The sequence below is a fragment of the Canis lupus genome, chromosome 21 (assembly GCF_003254725.2).
Source record: "Canis lupus dingo isolate Sandy chromosome 21, ASM325472v2, whole genome shotgun sequence".
NCBI lineage: Eukaryota > Metazoa > Chordata > Mammalia > Carnivora > Canidae > Canis > Canis lupus.
The window spans coordinates 857,505-875,415 of NC_064263.1; the positions used below are offsets into that span (position 1 = coordinate 857,505).

Here is a 17,911-nt window from a genome sequence, read left to right on the forward strand (position 1 = left end):
TGTTGAAAGACTTTAGTGAACATGGAAAACCAAAATCTGACTTTCTACAAGAAACTCTTTTTATCGTTTCTTTTCTGGATTATAGAAGAACTATTCATTATTGTAAGCTTACTTATTATTATCATAACATAAATCTAAAAATATGAATTATACTCCAAATGTTAATATCTTGATATGCAACACACAAACTTAAACCTGAAAAATACTGTATATTCTGCTTTAAACTCTAATTTTTTCCCCAATTTAATCTAATGAATATTTTTCAATGTCTTTACATAATTTGCAAATAAACTTTTTACAATCATGTTACATTCCATTTTCATGAAGCTACATTGGTATATTTACTCCAATCATTCATTTGTGCCACTACTGATGTTTCTGAATTTTTACACTGTGAATAACTCTCACATCAACATATTTATACAATTTGGTTTTTTGCTCATGACTGATCATTACTCTTAAGTAAATTCTGACCAATATAAATCATTTCAATTATCTTGCTCATTTAAACTTTGTTGAAAAAGTAGCCAAATTTACTTCAGGACTGACTGAAAGAGTTTATGTTCTCACCAGAAAAGCAAAAGTATACTTAGTTTCTCATACTTTCACTAACTATGTATGCTATCTTCTCATAAGTCACAATACTATCCTGCTGCAATTACTAAATTGCATCATTTTCTTGGGACATATGACATTGAAACTTAAAACGCTTATACAAAAAAAGACACTTAAAATGCTTATAATGGTTTATATTTCTTCTTTGATGAAATGCCCTTTTATATTCTTTTAAAAACTTCTTAAATTAAAACAAAACAAAACAAAACTTAGGGCAGCCCGGAGGGCTCAGCGGTTTAGCACCACCTTCAGTACAGGGCTTGATCCTGAAGACCCAGAATCAAGTAACATGTCAAGCTCCCTGCATAGAGCCTGCTTCTCCCACTGCCTGTGTCTCTGCCTCTCTCTCTCTCTCTCTCTTTCCCTCTCATGAATAAATAAATAAATAAAATCTATAAAAAACAAAAAAACTTTTTAAATTTTAATTTCAATTAACATACAGGTATACAATACAGTGATTCAACAATTCCATACATCACCCAGGGCTCATCAAACAAGTGCACTCCTCGATTCCTATAACCTACTATCACTCACCCTCCCGTGCTTTCTTCTCCTGTGGTAGCAGTCACTTTCTTCTCTGTACTTAAGAGTTTGATTCGTGTGTGTGTGTGTTTTTCACCTTTGCTTTTTCTTTATTTCTTTATTTCTTTATTTTATTTAATTAATTTATTTTTTGTATATATTTTTTATTAGAGTTTGATTTGCCAGCATATAGCATAATACCCAGTGCTCATCCCGTCAAGTGCCCCCCCCCTCGGTGCCCCAAACCCCCCACAACCCCTTCAACTACCCCTTGTTCCTTTCGCAGAGTTAGGTGTGTTTCATGCTCTGTCACCCTCACTGTGATTTCCCACTCATTTTCTCTCCTTTCCCATTTAATCTTGTTCACCACACTATTTTTTATATTCCCCAAATGAATGAGACCATATAATGTTCATCCTTCTCCGATTGACTTATTTCACTCCCTTATTTCACTATAATACCCTCCAGTTCCATCCACGTCGAAGCAAATGGTGGGTATTTGTCGTTTCTAATGGCTGAGGAATATTCCATTGTATACATAGACCACATCTTCTTCATCCATTCATCTTTCGATGGACACCGAGGCTCCTTCCACAGTTTGGCTATTGCGGACATTGCTGCTAGAAACATCGGGGTGCAGGTGTCCCGGCGTTTCTCTGCATCTGTATCTTTGGGGTAAATCCCCAACAGTGCAATTGCTGGGTCGTAGGGCAGGTCTATTTTTAACTCTTTGAGGAACCTCCACACGGTTTTCCAGAGTGGCTGCACCGGTGCACGTTCCCACCAACAGTGCAGGAGGGTTCCCCTTATCCACATCCTTTCCAACATTTGTGGTTTCCTGCCTTGTTAATTTTCCCTTCTCACTGGTGTGAGGTGGGATCTCATTGTGGTTTTGATTTGTATTTCCCTGATGGCCATTGATGCGGAGCATTTTCTCATGTGCTTGTTGGCCATGTCTATGTCTTCCTCTATGAGATTTCTCTTCATGTCTTTTGCCCATTTCATGATTGGATTGTTTGTTTCTTTGGTGTTGAGTTTAAGAAGTTCTTTACAGATCTTGGAAACTAGCCCTTTATCTGATACGTCATTTGCAAATATCTTCTCCCATTCTGTAGGTTGTCTTGGAGTTTTGTTGACTGTATCCTTTGCTGTGCAAAAGCTTTTTATCTTGATGAAGTACCAATAATTCATTTTTGCTTTTGTTTCTCTTGCCTTCATAGATGTATCTTGCAAGAAGTTGCTGTGGCCGAGTTCAAAAAGGGTGTTGCCTGTGTTCTCCTTTAGGTTTTTGATGGATTCTTCTCTCACATTTAGATCTTTCATCCATTTTGAGTTTATCTTTATGTATGGTGTAAAAGATTGGTCTAGTTTCATGCCTTTGCACGTGGCTGTCCAATTTTTTCCAGCACCATTTATTGAAGAGACTGTCCTTTATCCAGTGGATAGTCTTTCCTGCTTTGTTAGTTGACCATAGAGTTGAGGGTCCACTTCTGGGTTCTCTATTCTGTTCCATTGATCTATGTGTCTGTTTTTGTGCTGGTACCACACTGTCTTGATTATCACAGCTTTGTAGGACAACCTGAAATCTGGCATTGTGATGCCCCTGGCTCTAGTTTTCTCTTTCAATATTCCCCTGGCTATTCGGGGTCTTTTCTGACTCTACACAAATCTTAAGATTACTTAGTCCAACTCTCTGAAGAAAGTCCATGGTATTTTGATAGGGATTGCATTAAACATGTACATTGCCCTGGGTAACATTGACATTTCCACCATATTAATTCTGCCAATACATGAGCATGGAATGTTTTTCCATCTCTTTGTGTCTTCCTCAATTTCTTTCAGAAGTGTTCTGTAGTTTTTAGGGTATAGATCCTTTACCTCTTTGGTGAGGTTGATTCCTAGGGATCTCATAATACATAATACTGGGAGACTTTTGGGTGCAATTATAAATGGAATTCACTCCTTAATTTCACTTTCTTCACTCTCATTGTTAGTGTATAGAAATGCCACTGATTTCTGGGCATTGATTTTGTATCCTGCCACGCTACCAAATTGCTGTATGAGTTCTAGCAATCTTGGGGCAGAGTTTTTTGGGTTTTCTACGTACAGTATCATGTCATCTGCAAAGATGGAGACTTTGACCTCTTCTTTGCCAATTTGAATGCCTTTTATTTCTCTTTGTTGCCTGGTTGCTGAGGCTAGGACTTCCAGTACTATGTTGAATAGCAGTGGTGAGAGTGGACATGCCTGTCTTGTTCCTGATCTTAGGGGAAAGGCTCCCAGTGCTTCCCCAGTGAGAATGATATTTGCTGTGGGCTTTTCGTAGATGGCTTTTTAAGATGCTGAGGAATGTTCCCTCTATCCCTACACTCTCAAGAGTTTTGATCAGGAATGGAGTCTGTATTTTGTCAAATGCTTTCTCTGCATCTATTGAGAGGGTGATATGGTTCTTGTTTTTTCTTTTGGTGATATGATCTATCATGCTGATTGCTTTACGAGTGAAGCAATCAACAAACCAGCCTTGCATCCCGGGATAAATCCCATTTGGTCATGGTGAATAATTTTCTTAATGTACTGTGGATCCGACTGGCTAGTATCTTGTTGAGAATTTCTGCATCTGTGTTCATCAGAGATAATGGTCTATAATTCTCCTTTTTGGTGGGGCTTTGTCTGGTTTTGGAATTAAGGTGATGCTGGCCTCATAGAATGAGTTTTGGAAGTATTCCATCCCTTTCTATCTTTTGGAACAGCTTTAGTAGAATACGTATTGTTTCTTCTTTACATGTTTGATAAAATTTCCCTGGAAGCCAACTGGACTTTTGTGTCTTGGGAGGTTTTTGATGACTGCTTCAATTTCCTCCCTGGTTATTGGCCTGTTCAGGTTTTCTATTTCTTCCTGTTCCAGTTTTGGTAGTTTGTGGTTTTCCAAAAATGCATCCATTTCTTCTAGATTGCCTAATTTATTGGCATATAGCTGCTCATAATATGTTTTTAAAATTGTTTGTATTTCCTGGGTATTGATTGTGATCTCTCCTTTTTCATTTGTGATTTTATTAATTAGAGTCTTTTCTCTTTTGCTTTTAATAAGGCTGCCTAATGGTTTATCTATCTTAATTCTTTCAAAGAACCAACTCCTGGTTTTGTTAATCTGTTCTACAGTTCTTTGGGTCTCTATTTCATGGAGTTCTGCTTGAATCTTTATTAACTCTCTACTTCTGCTTGGTGTAGGTTTTATTTGCTGTTCTTTCTCCAGTTCCTTTAGGTGGAAGGGTTAGCTTGTGTATTTGAGTTTATTCCAATATTTTGAGGGATGTTTGTATTGCGATATATTTCCCTTTCAGGACTGCTTTTGCTGTATCCCAAAGATTTTGAAAAGTTATATCTTCATTTTCATTAGTTTCCATGAATCTTTTTAATTCTTCTCTAATTTCCTGGTTGACCCTTTCATCTTTTAGAGGATGGTCTTTAGTCCCCACGTGTTTGAATTTCTTCCAAATTTCTTCTCGTGATTGAGTTCAATTTTCAAAGCATTGTGGTCTGAAAATATGCAGGGGACAATCCCAATCTTTTAATATCGGTTAAGACCTGATTTTTGACCCAGTATGTGGTCTATTCTGGGGAAAGTTCCTTGTGTACTTGAGGAGAATGTGTATTCAGTTGCGTTTGGATGCAAAGTTCTGTAAATATTTGTGAAATCCACTGTTCCAGTGTATCATTTAAAGCTCTTGTTTCTTTGGAGATGTTGTGCTTAGAAAAATCAGTCATTTGCAGAAAGTGCCATGTTGAAGTCTCCCAGTATAAGTGTATTATTATCTAAGTGTGTCTTTACTTTGGTTATTAATTGTTTGATATACTTGGCAGCTCCCACATTAGGGGCCTAAATATTCATGATTGTTAGGTCCTCTTGTTGGATAGATCCTTTAAGTATGATATAGTGTCCCTCTTAATCTCTTACAAGAGTCCTTGGGACAAACTTTAATTTATCTGATACGAGGATTGCTACTCCTGCTTTCTTTTGAGGACCATATGAATGGTAAATGGTTCTCCAACCTTTCATTCTCAGGCTGGAGGTGTCCTTAGGTCTAAAATGAGTCTCTTGTAGACAGCAAGTAGATGGGTTTGCTATTTTATCCAGTCTGAAACCCTGCGTCTTTTGATGAGATCATTAAGCCCATTCACGTTCAGAGTTACTATTGAAAGTTATGAATTTAGTGTCATCAAGATACCTATTCAGTCCCTGTTTTTGTGGATTATTTCTTTGGGCTTCCTCTTTCTTCCCCTTTAATATTTCTTGCAGAGCTGGTTTGGTGGTCACATATTCTTTCAGTGTCTGCCTATGTTGGAAGCTCTTTATCTCTCCTTCTATTCTGAATGAGAGCCTTGCTGGATAAAGTATTCTTGGTTGCATGTTCTTCTCATTTAGGACCTGAATATATCCTGCCAGCCCTTTCTGGCCTGCCAGGTCTCTGTGGAGAGAGAGGTCTGCTGTTACCCTAATATTCCTCCCCATTTAAGTTAAGGATCTCTTGTTTCTTGCTGCTTTAAGGATTTTGTCTTTATCTTTGGAATTTGTTAAGTATCACTATTAGATGTCAAGGTTTTGAACGTTTTTTATTGATTTTAGGGGGGATATCTCTACCTCCTGGATCTGAATGCTTGTTTCCCTCCGCAAGTTAGGGAAGATTAGATTCTTTCTTTTGTGGTGAGTTCTTCTTTCTAGTCATTTTGCTCAGTGCAGAGGGTAAAAACGAGTTGTATTGGAAAAAGGAAGAAAAAAAAAAAAGAAAAGAAACCAAACGAAAGCAAACCAAAACAAAAGCATGAAGGAGTATTCTCTGGTTCTATATACTGTAAATCCCTCAACCTCCCCTGGAGCTTTCCAGCAATGCTCCGCCAAGAACTTGTTCTTCCCCTTACCTTCCAGCTGGTCTTCTGGGGGGATGGACCTGCTGTGCTGATTCTCCTGTGTGTGCCCTTGGGGGAGATGCCCCGCCCCCCAACAGGTGCACGGCTCAGTGGGAGCTGTTTATCCTGTGAGGCCTTTGTTCCCTGGGGGGCCGCTTTGTCCCAGGCACTGGGGGACACCAGGAGGAACAACACTGGCAGCGGCCAGCTCTCCAGCCCTAGAGTCAGCTCCCGCAGTAACTACCGCAGCTCCCAGTCCACACTGGCCTGGATGCTCCTGGGGGTGGTGCTGGTCTGTACAGGTTGGGGGCGCCCGGCGCTGGCAGGAGAGTCCTCGCTGTCCTGTGCCCTCCCCACCTCTGCCAATCCCGGGGTGAGTGCAGGATCCTGGGCTGTGTCCGCTCGGCGCCCTGGGATCCCTTGTGCTGCTGGCATTGCTGCTGGGCCACGGCTCTTAAAGGCAGCAGGGCGCAGCCCCCTCCGGCAGGAGCCCCGCCTGAGCTTCTCCCGAGGCCCCTCCGGGGGCGCTGCAGCCCTTCCCCGAGCTTGTCGGTGTGTGCAGGCTCTTCCCCGGGCGCACCTCCCGCACCTCCCTGTTGGTGCCCCTGGGGGCCTGGAGGCCCCACCGCCCCTCCTGCGGTTCTGCCCGGTTTCCCTGCTAAGTGCTCTTCTGTCCAGGAAGAATCCGGTGCCGAGTTTTAGGCTCCCTGCTTCTCCGGGCCCGGGCTCTCCTGTCGCGGAGGCTCTGGCCCCAGGGCCTTAGCCCGGCTCCTCGCGGGGCCCCTCCCCCACTGGATTCCTTTTTATTTTTTTTCCCTCCTTCCTACCTTGCTAGAAGCGCAAACTCTCTTCTTTGTAGCGTTCCAGCTGTTCTCTCTTTAAATCTCAGGTCAAATTCGTAGGTTTTCAGGATGATCTGAAACTTCTCTAGGGAAGTTGGTGGGGACGGGTGACTGGGGGGAACCTTATTCTCCCCCATCTTGCTGCTAGCGCCCACTTTTTTTTTTTTTTAAAGGTTTTCATGTATTTCCAGTTCACACAGTGTGATAGTTTCAGGTGCAACATAGCAGTAACACTTCCATACAGGTTTTGTGCCTTAAAATATGTGTGAAATTATATGGTCTGTGTTTTCCTCTGACTGAGTTATTTCGCTTATTATACTCCCTACTTTCATCCACACTAGTACACATGGCAATATTTCATTATTTTTGACTGAGTAATAATCCATTATAGATAATAGTATTACTGTATAACAGTATAACATATATATATATAATACTATTCCGTTATATATGTTTATGTACAGATATGTGTAGGTATATATACACATCCCACTTCTTTATCATTCATCTACGGATGGACACCAGGCAGCTTTCATATTTTGGCCATTGTAAATAGTTCTGCGATATACAGAAGGATGTATGTATCCCTTTAAATTCGTGTTTTTGTATCCTTTGGTTATATACCCAGTAGCCTGATTACTGGATTATATGGTAGTTCTATTTTTGACTTTCTGAGGAACCTCCATAATGTTTCCACAATGGCTACACCAGTTTGCATTCTTACCAACAATACGAGAGAGTTCGTTTTTCTCCACATCCTCACCAACACTTTTTCGTATTTTTTATTTTAGCCACTCTGACAGGGTTGAGTTGCACTTTTGATTTGCATTTCCCCGATGATAAGTAATGATGTGCATCTTTTCATGTGTCTGTTGGCCATCTGTATGTTTCTTTGGAAAAATGTTTGTTCATGTTTCCTGTTCATTTTTTAACTGGATTACTTGGCTTTTGGGTGCTGAGTTTTACAAGTTCTCTATATATTTTGGATACTAACCCTTTATCAGATACGGTGTTTGCAAACATCTCCCATTTTGTAGGTTGCCTTTTAGTTTTTGTTGGTTGTTTACTTTGCTGTGAAGAAACTTTTTATATTTGATGTAATCCAAGTAGTGTTCTTGCCTCAGGAAATACCCAGAAAAATGTTGTTATGGCCAAAGTTGGAGAAATTACTACTTGTGCTTTCTTCTAGGATTTTTACAGTTTCAGGTCTCATATTTAGGTCTTTAATCCATTTTGAATGTATTTTTGTGTATGGTGTAAGAAAGTGGTCCTGTTTCATTCTTGGCATGTTGCTGTCCCGTTTTCCCAACACTATTTGTTCAGCCACCACCTTTTTTCTATTGGGCATTCTCTCCTCCATTGTCAAAGATTAACTGGCTATATAATTATGGGTTTATTTCTGGGTCCTCTAATCCTGTTCCATTGATCTGTTTCTGTGCCAGTACCATACTGTCTTGAGGACTACAGCTCTTTAGTACAACTTAAGGCCTGGAATTGTGATACTTCCAAGGTGTTGCTTTCTTTTTCAAGATTACTTTGTCTATTCGGGGTCTTTCATGGTTCCATACAAATTTTACAATTATTTGTACTATTATTTCCTGTGAAAAATGCTGTATCTTGATGGGGATTTCATTGAATTTGTAGATTGCTTTGAGTAGTATACACATGTTAACAATATTTGTTCTTCCAATCCATGAACATAGACTGTCTTTGCATCTCTGCCATCTTCAATTTCTTTTAGCAGTGTTTTTAGTTTTTAGAGTACAGGTTTCATCTCTGGTTAGGTTAATTCCAGGTATCTTATTTTGGGTGCAATTGTAAATGAGATTTTTAAAAAGATTTTATTTATTTATTTGAGAGAGAGAGAGCATAAGCAGGGAGGAGGGGTAAAGGGAGAAGCACACTCCTTGCCAAGCAGGGAGCCTGACGCAGGACTCAATCCCAGTACCCTGAGATCATGACCCGAGCTGAAGGCAGATGCTTAACCACCTGAGCCCAGGTGTTCCAAGATTTTTTTCTTAATTTCTCTTTTTGCCTCTTAATTATTGTATAAAAATGCAATAGATTTCTGTGCATTATTTTTTGTATCATGCGACTTTATTGAATTTGTTTATCAGTTCTAATAGTTTTTAATGGAGTCATGAGGTATGTATTCCCTCTAAACCTATTTTGCTGAAGGTTTTTATCACAAATGGGTGTTGTACTATATCAAATGATTTTTCTGCTTCCATTAAAATGAATACGGTTCTTACTGATATAATATATGATGTTGATTGATTTGTGAATACTGAACCAGCCTTGCATACCAGGAATAAATCCCACTCAGTTGTGGTAATGATTTTTTAATGTATTGTTGACTTCTGTTTGCTAGTATTTTGTTGAGGATTTTTGTATCTATGTTTATCAGAGATATTGGCCTGTAGTACTCATTTTCTGTGTGTGGTGTTGTTATCTGGTTTTGGTATCAGGGTAATGCTGTCCTCCTAGAATAAATTTGGACGTTTTCCTTCCTTTTCTATTTTTTTTTTTGGAATACTTTGAGAAAAATAGATATTAACTATTCTTTAATGTTTGGTAGAACTTTCCTGTGAAGCTATCTGATACTGGATTTTAGCTTTGGGAATTTTTTGATTACTGATTCAATTTGTTTTCTGGTTATTATTCTTTGCAAATTTCCCATTTCTTCGTGGTTCAGTTTTGGTAAGTTATATGTTGCTAGGAATTTATACATTTCTTCCAGGTTGTCCAATTTGTTAGCATATAGTTTTTCATAATATTCTCTTATTATTGTATTTCTGTAGTGTCAGTTGTTATCTCCCCTCTCTCATTTGTGATTCTGTTTAGTACTTTCTCTTTCTTCTTGAGAAGTCTGACTAAAGGTTTATCAATTTTATTGATTTTTTTTAAAGAACTAGCTCCTGGTTTCAAGTATTTGTTCTATTGCTTTTTTAAAGTTTCTATATCATTTATTTCTGCTCTAATCTTTAATATTCCCTTCTTTCTGCTGGTTTTGGGTTCTGTCTCATGTTCTTTTTCTAGTTGTAATGTTAGGTTGTTTGAGATTTCTTGCTTCTTCAGGTAGATCTGTATTGCTGTAAACTTTCCTCTTAGAACTGCTTTTGCTGCATCCAAGATGTTTTGAACTATTGCGTTTTCATCTTGTTTACGTGTGCTTTTTAGTTTATTCTTTGATTTCTTGCTGGATTCATTCATTGTTTGGTAGCATGTTACTTACCCCCCATGCATGGGTGGTCTTTCCAAATATTTTCTTGTGGTGACTTCTAGCTTCATAGTGTTGTGATCAGAAAACATTCATGGTATGAATTAGATCTTTTTTAATTTGTTGAGGTTTGTTTTGTGGGCTAATATGTGATCTATCCTGGAGAACATTCCATGTGCACTTGAAAAGACAGTGTATTCTGCTATTTCAGGATGGAATGTTCTGAATGTATCTGTGAAATCCATCTGGGTCAGTGTGTCATTCAAAGCCATTGTTTCCTTCCTAAATTTCTGTTTAGATGACTTGTGAATTTAGGTAAGTATTGTTGTAGCATTCTATCACCATCAATTTGTTCCTTTATGTTTGTTATTAATCATTTTGTGTATTGGGGTGCTCACATGTTGGGTGCATGAGAATTTACAATTGTTATATCTTCTTGATGGACTGTCCCTTTTATTATTATTATATAGTGTCTTTCTTTGTCTCTTGTCACACTATTTGTTTTTTAAAGTTTTCTTTGTCTGATATAAGTATTGCTACTCCACTCCTGCTACTCACTTTCAATCTGCAGGAGTCTTTCGGTCTAAAATGAGTCTCTTGTAGACAGTATAAGTGATGGGTCTCACTTTTTCATCCATTCTGTCATATTGCCTTTTGATAGTGTGCATTTAATATATTTACATTCAAAGTAATTATTTGTAAATATGTACTTATCGTCATTCTATTACCTGTTTTGTGGTTGTTTCTCAAGATTTATCTGATCCTCTGTCTTTCTTTCATGGTTTGCTGGTTTTCTTTAGTGATATATTTGGATTTCTTTCTCTTTATTCCTTGCATATGTATTAATGGTTTTTGATGTGTGGTTTTTTAAAAGATTTTATTTATTCATAAGAGACACACAGAGAGAGGCAGTGACACAGGCAGAGGTAGCGGCAGGCTCTCTGTGGGGAGGGAGCCCGATGCAGGACTTGATCTCATGACCTGAGCCAAAGGCAGAAGCTCAACTACTGAGCCATCCAGGTGCTCCATTGATTTGTGTTTACCATTAGCCTTGTATATAACATCTGCATATAGGAATCTGTATCAAGATGAATCCATTCTTACTCCCCTCCTCCCCATGTTTTAGGTACATGGTATCTTGTTTCACAGCATTTATTTTGTGGGTCCTTGACTGAGACTTTATAAAAAATATTCATTTTTACTGCTTTATTTTTTGTTCCCTTCCTTCATACTCCCACTTATTTATGGTCTTTCCTTTCCAACAAAGAGCTCCCTTCAGTATTTCTTGCAGGGCTGGTTTACTGATAATAAACTCTTCTAGCTTTTATTTGTCTGAGAAACTCTTTATTCTCCTTCTAATTGAATTGAATGATAGCCTAGCTAGCTAGAGTATTCTTGGCTGCACATTTTTCCCATGCAGCACTGTGAATGTATCATGCCACTCCCTTTGGCTTGGAAAGTTTCTGTTGAAAAATCCATTTATTTTTATCACTGTATTTGCCATTTTTATCACAATATGTCCCGGTGTGGATCTGCTTCTGTTGATTTTGTTGGTAGTTCTCTGTGCTTCTTGGGTCTGGGTATCTGTTTCCTTACCAGATTAGGGGAGTGTTTAGCTATTATTATGTTGAATTAGTTTTCTGCCCCCTTTTCTCTGTCTTCTACTGCGACTTCCATAGTAATGTTAATATGTTTAATGGAGTCACTGAGTTCCCTCAGTCTATTCTCATTTTGCATAATTCTTTTTTTTGTTGCTGTTGTTCAGCTTGATTACTTTCCATTACTTTGACCTCTAGGTCATTAATTTGTTCCTCTGCTTCTTCCATCATGCTATTCATTCCACCAAACTTGCTTTTTACTTCATTTATTGAGTCCTTTATCTCCGCTATGTTATCCCTTATCTCTGTGTTAAGGGTCTCACTCATATCCTCCAGTCCTTTTCTCAAGTCCAATAGGTATCTTTATGTCCATTACTTTAAATTCTCTATCAGCCTTGTTACTTACATGTTTCATTTAGATCTCTGGCCATGGCCTTGTCCTGTTCTTTCATTTGGGACAAATTTTTCTGTCTTCTCATTTTAGGAAAGTCAGCTATATCTCTTGTTTTTGAGGGTAATGGCCTTATAAAGATGAGGTCCTGCAGTGCTCTATATAGTGTCCCCTGTTCCCCAAGGCCTGGAACTTCTGGAAGTATCTCCAATGTGTGCTGCACATGCTCTGCTGTTGTGACCTGGCTGCTTTATCCTTCAGGCCAGTCATCTACAGAGGTTTCTTTGCCTGTTGTAGGCAGTGTTTGGTCCCCGTCTGAATGTGGTGTGTTTTAACTAGATGTGTTCTAGTCTGCTTGTGAAATGAGATATACTGTTACTGCTGCCAGAACCTAGCTCCAGAAAACTCTTGCCTTTGGGGATGCAGTGTTAGCAAAGATTTTGGCTAATCTTCTGCAGGTGGCATCCTGATGTTCTGGGACCAAGGCAAGCACAACTGGAAGGGCAGTTCCACTAGAGCATGGGGGGCAGGGCTTGGGTAAGCAATGTAGGTAGTGTCTGCCCCACAGTGGTTCACACAGGTGGCTCTGAGACTATGCTGAAGGGTGGGGGAGGGAAATGGTGCCTGTCAGGTCCTTTGTTCCTAGAGGCGTCTCTTTGTGAAGCTGCATCTCTGGGACATGCTCCAAGATGAGCAAATAACCTCTCCACTGGGTGCCTCAGGTGCTCTTCAGGTCACTGTATGCCTACAGGCTCTCTGTTCCACCTCTATAAGAGCAGTCCCATTGCCTCCGGGCTCTCCAGGAGCCAAGCCTGCTGACCTTTAGAACTCCAAGCTGTAAGCCCCACTAGTTGCTGGAACTCACAAAATTAGAAATTTGGCTCCTCTCACTTTCCAAGTCCACTGCTATAGGAATTCATTTTCTTTTTTTTTTTTTAAATTTATTTTTTATTGGTGTTCAATTTACTAACATACAGAATAACCCCCAGTGCCCGTCACCCATTCACTCCTACTCCCCGCCCTCCTCCCCTTCTACCACCCCTAGTTCGTTTCCCAGAGTTAGCAGTCTTTACGTTCTGTCTCCCTTTCTGATATTTCTCACACATTTCTTCTCCCTTCCCTTCTATTCCCTTTCACTATTATTTATATTCCCCAAATGAATGAGAACATATAATGTTTGTCCTTCTCCGACTGACTTACTTCACTCAGCATAATACCCTCCAGTTCCATCCACGTTGAAGGAATTCATTTTCCTAGTGTGTTTCCCCCAAGTGTTAGTTAGTTTGTCTCTTGCCCTTCTCCACAACCATGGCTCCCCTTGTCCTGACTGCAATGGCCAGAATCCATTCTTTCCCAAACTGTGTCTCTGCACTTCCTGCCTTTTTTGATGTGGCCTCTTCTCTACTTTTAATTGTGGAGTTTGTTCCACAAGTCTTTGGATCAATTTCTGGTGTGTTTAGCATGATTTAATAGCTATCTAGTTAATTTGTGGGATGAGGCAAGCCTAAGATCCTCCTATTCTGCCACCATCTTTCCTTCTATTCTCTGCCCTTTCAAATTCTCACTTCCTTATTTTTCCACAGGAGACTTTTTCACACCGATTTGCAAATGCAACTTGTATAAAAGTGATGGTAATCCTGTGTCACATGTTGTACACATTCCCAAGCACTTAGCCTTTTGATTTGATTTAATATTTTTTGAATTAAAATTATTTTGATGCATTCTAGTCTTTCTACATTTCCTTTATGATCTCTTCCTCTTATTTCATATTTTGAAAGAAATTATCCAATTACACATCAAATATTACTTCTTTTCATTTACTATAAAGTGTATAATTTTAAGAAGTCTGTTTCTAACTATGCTTATACTCTAATGATCTATCAAACTGATGGTCTTGTAGCTTTACCAGCACAAGGTAATCCCAAATTCAGTCCTGAAAACGGGGAACCACTTATTTCCCATGAACAAATCAACAAGGAGTCAGCTGTGCAAGTGAGAAGGCACAGAGCAGTCTTTCTGAAAACAAGAAGCTGGGTACTGACAGAAGTACCAGAGTTATTCTGGAAAAGGACGGAGGTTACAGAATTAAACACATGTATGGCAGCATCTCTCTACAACAGGTTTGATTGCTGGAAGGGTAGAGGGAAAGAAAACAAGGCACATTTTTTCTTGTCTACATTATGTCTTCTGAGGAGCTGCTCTGGCACAATTTGTGTTCTCCTGTGGGCTATGACTTCTGGAAAAGAAATATGTGCCTGTGTGCACGTGTGTAGTGGGGCAAGTAGAGGATGCTACTAATCATATTATAGTTTTTTTCCAGGCTCAACTAAATATAGAACCAGAACAGATATATTCTTTTCTACCATAGCCTAAGCAATTTAGGGTCGCTAACAAGCCAATACAGAATTAGATTGTCAGGGAAAATTGAAGCATATCCTCTAGAGAATTTTAAAATCAAGATACAGTTAGCATGTCTTCGATGGTTTAAGCAATGTCTAAGTGTGGCCTCTCACATCACCAAGAATCTCAAGAACATATAAGCCTTTAGAGACCCTAAAAAACACTGCCGATTTAAAGGCAGTATATTTTTAAAATGGCACCTGGACATAGCCCTTGATATGGCAGATGGTAGTGTACTGGTGATAATTAGGGGAGCCTTTCTTCACATGACTAACATCTACACAGTGTTAGATGTGTAGATGTCTCTCCTAGGTTTCTTGTAGTGTAATGCCCAAAGAGGTACATGAGCATTAAAGAAGTTTGGAACACGTGAACATAATATTAAGTTACAATACAGTATTTCATAAGAGTAGATATGTCTATGAAAATTCAAAATATGATTTTTCTTAATGACAATTTTTTCACTCTTTCAATTTAGCCAGAAAAATCTTTCCCTCAGCACAAATTGTATATTAACGTATCCTATTTTAATAATAAGTGTTAATAATAAGGTATTTGTTATGATGAACATATGTTTAAATATCATATATTCCCAATATTAAACTTTATTTTTAAAAAGTTTTTAAATGAAGAAATTCAGTTCCTTCAATGAGAATATAAGAGGACAGAAAAAAGGAAACAGAAGTAAAAGTAACCCTCCCAAGCCTTTTGACTGTGGTTCACTGCATTCAAACACCAACTGGTCAAGCGTGCCTGGTAGGTAAACATGGAGGTAAGGCAAATAAGAAAAGGAATAGGGGAGCAGAGAACCAGATTGATTTTGATAAGCAATGCAGTAAGGTAGATGGCTTTGCTAAAAAGATTAGAAGGAGGAATTGAAAGAAGTTCTTGACTGTGATACCTAGAAGTAGAGACAGAAGAGAAAGAAGAGACTGGAAGAGACTCAGCACACTATAAGTTTCCCTGCAAAGGTCTGGAGAACAGTAAGGAGCCTCTGGTGAACTAGCTCAATGACTCCCAACTCATAGCTCAGACACCTCAGGGGGTTTAGTGTACGCTGTGCTTCAAAATTTTATTGCTGCTAAGATGATAATGGCAAGAGGGTCCAATTTTTTTTAAGTATATCGCATCACTGGAACTGGAACTGTATTATACCTTGGTAAGAGGATTACTCTGTTTTACTACAGTTAAAAACTACCAATGAGAATAAATATTTCAGAAAAAAAGAAGAAATGGGCTGCTTAAATGCAAAGATGTGAAAATATCTGTTGACTTGTTTTTTAAGGAAACTGATATAAAATAGAGATTTTAAAATGTGTAATTGTGTATATATTTTCCCCTTAATGCAAAAACAGTATCTTAAAAGGAGATATTTTTTAAAAAGCTATTTCATCAGTTTGATAGGTCCTGCTGTCGAAAAATTGCCCAATAAGAAGAAAAGAAAAAAATCTTATTTCATTCTTTCTCAACTTTGTATGAAATAACTAGTCTTTTACTTGGAACTATTAATATTAAGGGTCATAAAGCATGTGAAATGCTCAGCACAGGGTCTGTCCACTGTAAGTGCTCAATTAACTCTTAATGTCATCATTTTATAAAGAGCAGCAGATTCTGAGATACTATCACCTTTGGAAATATGGAATTCACATAACTTAATGCTAATGTTCTTTTCACATTTTGAGTGGAAAAGCTTACCTCTTGCAAATGAGATTCCTTTTTCTTTGCAGACAAATTTAAATGTTTATCAAGAATAGAATAGTACTTTTCACTCTCCTTGTCAAACTTCTTCTTTCCATCCTAGGGGTAACAATAACAACAAAACATTCTAATTTAAGAATAAAACTGAATTCTTAACATTCCCATCAAATATCCAATATAAGTATTTTATAAAAACTTAGTGAGCTCCAACAATGTATAAAACTTGACAGCGTAAGAAAAAGGATGTGAAACAAGTCATTTGAATATGTATTCAAACGTATTCAGATATTCTCAAAAAAGTTCATGAAGCATGGAGGGAGGCAGGCTGGCTACAGTAGGATCCTTCTGAGAACTTTGGAATTCTCACCAGGAGATTCTGATCTAGTACATCTGAGATAGGACCAAGAGAAAATGTCTCATTTTATGCTCTTTGGTGGTGTTGATGAGTTAATATATAATTACTTTAGAGAACCACTCACACAGATTCTTTTCAGGGCATCATTATTTCCCAGCTACAGAAAGATATTTCAAACAGTTTATTCTTGATGGGGGGAAAACAGGTAACATGAATTAATTAAAAGATGGTTCAAAGTCAAACCAAAAAGATTAACAACAACTTTATCATACACTCGTCATAAACCTAACAGCTGATCTTTATTTATCCTAAAATTGCATTGTTTTGTAGGGAAAACTATAACCAGGCTGGCCTTTTGTGGAGAAGGAGGACAACTTTACCTTCCATCTTGTGGCACACTCTTATTCAAATGCAAGTGGAATAAAATCCTAAAGGGGATAAGACACACCTGGGCATATAATTTTCTCCAACTATAAATACGTTATCCACTAGGTTATTTTTTTATAAGATTTATTTATCTATTTGAGAGTGAGAGAGTGGGAGAGCACAAAAGTGGGAGGGGCAGAGGGAGAGAGAATTTCAAGCAGACTCTGTTCTGAGTGTGGAGCCTGACATGGGGCTTGATCTCATGACCCCTGAGATCACGATCCCTGAGATCATGATTTGAGCCAAAATCAAGAGTTGGATGCTCAACTGACTGCACCATCCAGGCACTCCATACCAGGTAAGGTTTTTTTATTTTTTTCCATTTGAGTCCATATGAAATAAATATTAGGCAATCACACTCATAAATTTTATTGGTCAAAGAAGTACTCTTCCTTGCTTTTATTTCAGTGTTTCTGGAAGTGCAATACCTAGACCACTTTAATGAGAATCAAGTATTTTTAAGCCTATTCAAAATGTAAATCCCTACTTCCCCCATCCAAAGATTCAGGAATTATTATTTAAAACAAGTTCTATAAATATTATGCATAATGCTTTACTTCATTATTTGCTTAAGTATTCAAAAGAGTTTAATAAAAAATAATGGATATGTGCCTATTTCACAGCAGCACATACTAAAATTGGCACAATACAAAGAAGACTAGCAGGATGTTGACATGCAAATTCATGAAGTATGCTATACTTTGGGGAAGGAGGAGATAAAGGCTTCTAGTTATGGACTGAGCTAAGTCAGCGGGATGAAAGGTACAGCATAGGTATATAGCCAATGGTACTGTAACATTGTTGTATGGTGACAGATGGTAGCTAACTTGTGGCAAGCAGGGTGTAATGCATACAGCTGTCAAATCACTATGCTGCATACCTGAAACTAATGTAACATTGCTATACACCAATACAAAAATTTTAAGAAAATAGATGGAT

At 38.4% G+C, this 17,911-nt stretch overlaps 1 protein-coding gene across 8 annotated transcripts in view; it reads right to left on the minus strand.

The window, feature by feature from the left end:
• ARHGAP42 (Rho GTPase activating protein 42) overlaps positions 1 to 17,911 on the minus strand; it is a 287,838-nt gene that overhangs the window by 88,668 nt on the left and 181,259 nt on the right. For all 8 annotated transcript variants that reach the window (XM_025420939.3, XM_025420948.3, XM_035703751.2 and 5 more), the window contains one exon: positions 16,189 to 16,290. In XM_025420939.3, the coding sequence (XP_025276724.1) occupies positions 16,189 to 16,290 (102 nt within the window). The remainder of the gene's footprint in view (positions 1 to 16,188; positions 16,291 to 17,911) is intronic.